At 43.7% G+C, this 6,835-nt stretch overlaps 1 protein-coding gene across 2 annotated transcripts; it reads left to right on the forward strand.

Moving 5' to 3' along the window:
* Nucleotides 1–3,289: 3,289 nt before the first annotated feature.
* On the forward strand, nt 3,290–6,632 carry LOC147610003 (uncharacterized). 2 transcript variants are annotated; one of them, XR_015264196.1, is made up of 5 exons: nt 3,290–3,567; nt 3,693–4,073; nt 4,171–4,302; nt 4,386–6,395; nt 6,456–6,632. XR_015264196.1 is itself a non-coding variant. In XM_086787203.1 (4 exons), the coding sequence occupies exons 2-4, from the start codon at nt 3,789–3,791 to the stop codon at nt 6,183–6,185; spliced, it is 2,217 nt and encodes a 738-aa protein (XP_086643329.1). In that variant the 5' UTR covers nt 3,290–3,567; nt 3,693–3,788; the 3' UTR covers nt 6,186–6,419. The 2 variants fall into 2 exon arrangements, 1 of the variants encoding a protein (XP_086643329.1); XM_086787203.1 differs by lacking the exon at nt 6,456–6,632 and having other exon boundaries at nt 4,386–6,419.
* Nucleotides 6,633–6,835: the final 203 nt, after the last annotated feature.

Genomic DNA, 6,835 nt, shown 5'->3' on the forward strand with positions numbered 1-6,835 from the left:
CTCAGATTGGGCTAGTTGCTATGACACAAGAGTGTCCACAAGTGGTTTTTGTTTCATGCTCGGTAGCTCATGCATATCTTGGTTGAGCAAGAAGCAACCTACTGTGGCCACTTCTAGTTGTAAAGCTGAGTACAAGGTAGCTTTCACAACTACGGTTGAGTGTGTGTGGCTCAGACGGCTTATGGCTGATTTGGGTGTTGGACAGGAGTCTGCCACCTCTATCTACACTGACAGTCAAAGCGCATTGGCAGTTGCGAGAAACCCAGTTTTTCATGCTCGCACAAAGCACATTGAGGTGCATTATCACTATGTCAGAGAGAGACTCTCAGCAGGAGAGATCAGCTTAGCCTATGTGCCAACACAGGACAACCTCGCCGATCTTTTCACAAAGGCGCTTCCTCGTGAGAAGTTCGAAGCTTTCCGCAAAGCTTTGGGCTTGCTCCCCTTTGTGGATTGATCTACTTCAGGCATGGCACTCCCCTATACATGAGTGCCAGCTCTCGTTCACACCATCACTCCCAGGGGGGATTTGTTGCCATATACATAGGCAGTGATGTGTGTGAACACACTTAGGACCGCCGGGGTACTTTTTTCCTCTTTAGGAGGTTTTTTCCCCCGGCTTGTATAGGCGCCCATCATTCTAGGGCTAACTTATCTTTTGTACATTGACACAATCTAATACACTTTGTGTTGTGTGCATTCTTGCTTCTTCTTCTCCAAGCTTTGTGTGCTTTCCTGCAACCCTAATTCCAACATTAATTGTACTTATTTTCTATAACCCTATTTAAAAAAATCCTTATGCCAATCTCTTGATCTATTTTACATAACTTTAAGTAAACACCCTCGTCTCTTGTTTTGACATGAGATAGCCATCCAAAAACACCATGTAAATATCAGAATTTGAATCACTCTTTGAGTTCAAAAGAAGTCTATATGAACCAAACAATTGGTTCATAACATTGTTTGCTAGCACATTTGAAATAGTTAGCATCAAGGTTGGTCTAAATGTAGGCCAAAAGATATGTACCTTTGGATTGCACATGGCTATTTATCATTATGCCTCTTTTGGTTAGTCTATATGTAGGTCAAAAGATATGTACCTTTGGATTAAACATGACCATCATGCCTCTTTTGGTTAGTTTATCTGTAGGTCAAAAGATATGTACCTTTGGATTAAACATGACCATTTATCATCATGCCTCTTTTGGTTGGTCATTTTGAGGAGTAAAGGGAGAGATTTTGAGGAGTAAAGGGAGAGATTTTGGGAGGGTGACAAAGTTTTGTGTACTTTTACAAAATTACTACAATCTATAGAAATACATATACCTTAAGTTTATAGTTTTGTAGATGGTATGACTTGCCTATAACTAACCAATAAAAACAAATTAGGGCATGATGCACCTACCTTAAGCTTGTAGTTTTGTAGGTAGTATGGACTACGACTAACCAATAAAACCGATTTAGGGCATGATGCACCTACCCCTTTTTCTTGGAGGCGAGATGTAGAGGGGGGGTGTTGTGGGCGTGTCACCTAGGAATAAGTAAGATAGCATAGGAAGGGGTTTTGTGTTTTCACGATTTACTACATTTAAAAAAATACATATAAGGTTTAAAAAAAGAGAGTTAAAGTGACATAGTTTGTATGTATGGTTAAATATTTACTTCATATTGTTAAAGCTAAAGCTCACAAGATATAGTCCTAGAACACGTGTTATATAGAGCATTGGTTAAGTTACCCTAAGATGTATGACCCGATGTAAACCCTTGGTTTTGATGACTATTTTTATGCCTATAAAAGTAAGGAATGCCACACAAAATTCACCAAAAAAAAAACACAAATACATATGGATTAACCAGTTGTGAGGTCCCTATCCCCACCGCACAACAAATTCAAGGGTGCTAGCAGCGGAAGTAGCACTTCTTGCGCGGGGCAGGGTCCCACACTCGGGGCCTCACCCACAAATATCCGGACAAGAGACTAATCCATCGGTTCATCCAAGAACCCGAAAAAACTTCCCTTGCTCGGAAAGCACGGGCGATTCCTCCAGGATAACTTTTCTCTAATGGAAAGTACAATATCTAATTTAGTCAAGCCCTGACAACTAAAAAACTAGTGCTAGGATATGCATATAGTACATCATAACTTTTGTAGCTTACATTTATTCTCAAAAAATGCAAGCTGAGAAAAGAACAAATTTTAAATTACAAAACATGCTAATCACAGCATGCTAATAATGGGATTACATACATTGCCTTAACTCTATAAATGCACAATGCAAACCAAGTTACATCAAATGCTTTAAAAAAAACAATACTTCTTTCTTGGTACATGCACTGGATGACTAAAACGAGTCTTAAACCTTTGTGTTTGAGAGAATGTAGATATGAGTTATCACTACATAGAGCCCAAGTTTACCTAAAAATGTTAGAACTTTACTATTGGTGGGAAGGCATGCAAGGTATGTCCACATGCAAAAAAAAACATTTGAATTTTACGGTTTATGTTACAAGAAGTTTTCGACTATGTGATACATGAATGATGCTGGGATAGAAGGCGAGGTGGAAAACCTCGAAAAGGGATAAATGTATTTGGCATTAACATTGACAGAGGTCAGGATGGGTAAAGGTTATTGAGAAGGGCAGTAGATGTATGAAGGATGTTGAGAATGGGGAAAAATTAGAGGTTGAGATGCACATAAGATGTCGATAAGACGGGGAGAAATCAAGATGGGCAACCTTGAAAAGGAGTGTCAAGGCATTGTAATTTGGTTTCCTCTTTGTTTTGGAAGTGAGCAATAAAATGTTGAGGAGGGGAAGATGCCATAGGGGCACGCACGTACGAAATTCGTGGGCCACTTTAGCAAAACCAAAAGGAAAGGTTGCTCGAACGTGCGGCGTGTGGCTCCTGAAATATAGAGAGCGTGTACTCACAAGTCACGAATTCCTTTGGTGGCGACACGTGGCATACTGCCTACGCGAAGAGCCATTCATCTTTGAGCACGTGGCGGCTGTCTATTGGATTTAAAAAGTATAACATTGCAAGCTCCTCCGTTTTTTTTGTTGATGAGCTGGCTCGTATTGCCTCTTGGCACACTGCATAGCACTTTCTGATCTGACTACCTGGCAGGAATTAAGCAATAAGATATGAACACGTGGTGCAGAGCTCCAGGGATTCGAGGACGTGGCAGGCCGCGGATTGACGATGTGGCGGAGAAGCTGTTGCGTGGCAGGATTTGCTGACGTGGCTGAAACAACCCTGTTCTTGTTGTTTGGAACTAGAGGAGTTTTCGGCAATGGCGAAGCCCCCGCCTGCGCCCCCTCTCTCTCTTTTTGACACTCACACACACACACAAGGACGCGCACAGCCCATCACCCCCCCGTCCCCCCCACATATCTTCGTGTTCTCAACCTGTGCTGTAGCATGCTTTAAAAGCCCGCACAACAGGGCTGCAGGATAGCTAAGAAGAAGGCCATAGCAGAGCATCCTGAACACTAGCGTCTTGTAGAGGAGGAAGAAGAAGATGCTCAGCAAACCATGGAGTCGTCAGAAATGCTAAAGAGGTCCAGGTTTGTTACTCCTAACATACAAAACCCTAATATGTCATATGACACTAACCACACATCATTTGCAAAGTGATTATTGTGATAATCCAATACTTGAAATCCTCATTTGCTGAAGCCGTGGCATGCAGCTGAGTCGGAGGGTTCCTGTCATGGAATGGTCCCATTATGCTGTATTGTTTCATTTCCTATCCTTACTTGCACTGACGTAGTAGCCTTAAGACGCCATGGCTCCTGAGCAGCAGCAGAATCCCCCTAATGGGCGAGTGGGCGGCAGCAACCGCCGCGTGGCCGTCTCTGCACGTAAACTGGCTGCCACATTGTGGGAGCTACAAGAAATCTCTCTGTCTAGCATTAATCTGCCCAGCAAGATAACGAATGAGGCTTGTGACCATCATCCCCCTGAGACCCCTGTTGGTAAAAGGAACTTGGCTCAGTTGCCATTCGCTCCATCACCTGCTTCTAGCCATGTCAGCATGAGGGCACTCAGGCGATCATCCATTAAATGCAGGGTACGTACCATGCCAGAAAATACAAAAGTATGCACCATTCCATGTTGTTAAAGTATCATACTATCCAGCTTTTGATTTCTTACTGGCCATATTGCAGTTTGGAGACAGCACTAAGAGAAAACCCCCAATCGGTCAAGCTACTGCCGCTGCCCATGTGCAATTGCTTAAATTACTGGAAAGTGCAAGGCCAGCAGAGTGCCCTCCAGACGATGATGAGGACACTCATGAGGTAATGTGGATTACAATCTATTAAGGTACTCAGATTTAGATTAGTTTAAGAATCAATTATCCTTGCTTGCATGGTGGGAACAGATTGAGGTTGATGATGGAACGACTATTACTGCGCCCTCTTTCGTCAATGCAAAGGCTGTTCCAAGCGGTATCAGCGGATCTACGACCTCAAGTGAGCTGTTGAAGGTGCTGAACCGAGTGTGGTCCTTGGAAGAGCAGCATAAATCCAGCATCTCAGTGGTCACAGCCTTGCAATCTGACTTAGAAGGAGCTCGGTCCCAAGTGGAAGAGCTCACAGTACAGCAGATGTCACACTGCAGAGAAATGGAGAATTTGAGCAAGAAGCTTGCTGATGAGAAAATGGACTGGCAGGAATTGGAGCAGGAAAAGACAAGGCAAGCACTTCAATCCATTAAAGAGGAGCTCGAAGACGAGAAGAAGTCCAAGCGCAAGCTTGATCTACTTCACAGGAAAGTAACAAAGGAGTTGATCGATGTGAAGAAGTCTCTAATGAAGGCTTTGCAGGATCTTGAGAGGGAGCAGAAAGCAAGAGAATTGATGGAAGATGTGTGTGATGAACTAGCAAGAGAAGTAGGGGAAGACAAAGCTAAAGTGGAGGAGCTGAAGCGTGAGTCCATCAAAGTGCGGGAGGAGGTGGAGGAGGAGAGGAAGATGCTTCAAGTAGCTGAGGTTTGGAGAGAGGAGAGGGTCCAAATGAAGTTGGCAGAAGCCCGGCTAGAAATCGAGGAAAAGAACACTGCTCTAGATAAGCTAAGAACGGAGCTGGATGCCTTTCTGAAAGCTAAAAGAGCTTGTGGTTCTGCTCAAGGTGGAGCAGTCTGCACCAAAGTGGATAGAGACCCAAAAGTGAGCAGGATTCCCATTGATCTGATTGAAACCCGATCTTCCAAGGCAGTTAACCCCACTGAGGAGGCTAATGAAGTTAGAGGTCAACATGGAAGCCCTGGTAACTCTTCCCTTGATGTCGAAATAAAGGGCACTATCCCAAGCCCAGAATCCGATTATGGCTTGGATGAAGATGATGATGGCATTGATGATGATGATGATGATGATGATCTTCACTCAATTGAGCTAAACAAGGACCCTTATGTTGGCAGGGTTGAAGCCACTCAATGGGGGCAGATCAATGCTATCCACCAGCAAGAAAGGGAAGTAGATGGAATACGGTCGGTGGATGGTGGAAACTCTCCTGTTGTTGAAAGAGTGATTAATCAAGGAGCTAGGCAAGGATTAGAGAGAAGAAACGCCAGCCAAGTTGAGACAAATGGAGAGAGCAGGGATAAACTGAAGATGTGGAATTTTGAGCTGGAGTCGCCGTGGAGGACTGAAGGCAAGGTCGAGAAGGGGGAAGTGAGAGATTCAATTGAAGAGAGCCCATTTTCAGTAGATGCACAGGAGGTGGTGGAGTTGAAGGGTAGTAGTAAAGGAGAAAGAAATTCCTCTGTGGCAGGAGATGAACCTGAAGGAAATGTCATCCTGCAGGCAATGGAGAAAGAAAGAAAGCTGCTGGGGTCAAGCAACACCATATCTAGCAATGGTGGTGGCACCACTCCATGTGAGACCACCCTCTTGAACCTTGAAGCTGCCACTAGTGCAATTTGGAGCATTCAAAACATGGGAAGCTCAAGGGAGCTTAAGGGCATTTCTGGGATTCCTTCCATGCAACAATGTGCAAGCCCAACCCGACATTGGGGCCATAGCTTGTCGTCGCCGGATCCGGGAAGGCAGCATCCTTCAAGGCCTGCCAAGGCATCAGGAGTGGCTTCAAAAGTTGGTAAAGACAAGACTGTGAAGGGGAAGCTGTCCGAAGCAAAAGCCGACATTAAACAGCCTTGGTTTAGGACGGGCAAGGGAGTGTAGTGTGGGTTAGATGGTCATGTCCAGATGCAGTAGGATTCTTTGTTTTTGAGGGTTTGTGTTGCATACAGTTAACCATGTGGATGTCGTAGTATCTAGTCCATACTATGCATGATGGAGTTGATGGTTTATTGTCTTGTGGGTGACTACCATGAGGTTATAAATTGCACTTTCTTATAAGGTGAATTCGGGCATGTTCCTGGATTCATCTAGGTATATACAGTTAACCATGTCTTATGCATGTCTTTGGTGGGAGGGGATTAAGTCTTCTAGGTATATACAGTTAACCATGTCTTATGCATGTCTTTGGTGGGAGGGGATTAAGTGTAGTGGAAAGGGATCATGTTGGTGGTGCTGTTGCTGCTATTTCAGAGACCTGTAATTAATTAATGCCCAAGGTTCTAAAAAAGTGCTTAGTTATTGCGAGCTTTAATTAATGCCAAGGTTTTAAGCTTTCTAAAAAATCTGTAATTGTTGGGAGCATTAATTAATGCTGCCAAGGTTGGTTAAACCTTAGTTAGCGTGCAATCGTATGCCTGTTTTGCAAACTTCATGGGAGAAACAAGAAAATAATTACATGGGCAGGAAAGTCCTCAAATTCCTTGCCTTCACTAGAGGATACTAAAATTGATTTAAATATTTTGAAAATTTAA

The sequence above is a fragment of the Cibotium barometz genome, chromosome 50 (genome assembly GCF_041138505.1).
Source record: "Cibotium barometz isolate CiBa-2024 chromosome 50, ASM4113850v1, whole genome shotgun sequence".
Lineage (NCBI taxonomy): Eukaryota > Viridiplantae > Streptophyta > Polypodiopsida > Cyatheales > Cibotiaceae > Cibotium > Cibotium barometz.

Bases quoted from the DNA above. Each gene is read 5' to 3' on its own strand.
- LOC147610003 (XM_086787203.1), top strand. From the start codon at position 3,789: ATGGCTCCTGAGCAGCAGCAGAATCCCCCTAATGGGCGAGTGGGCGGC. The intron at 4,074-4,170 runs GTACGTACCATG...GCCATATTGCAG, and splicing joins GATCATCCATTAAATGCAGG to TTTGGAGACAGCACTAAGAG. The intron at 4,303-4,385 runs GTAATGTGGATT...TGGTGGGAACAG, and splicing joins ATGATGAGGACACTCATGAG to ATTGAGGTTGATGATGGAAC.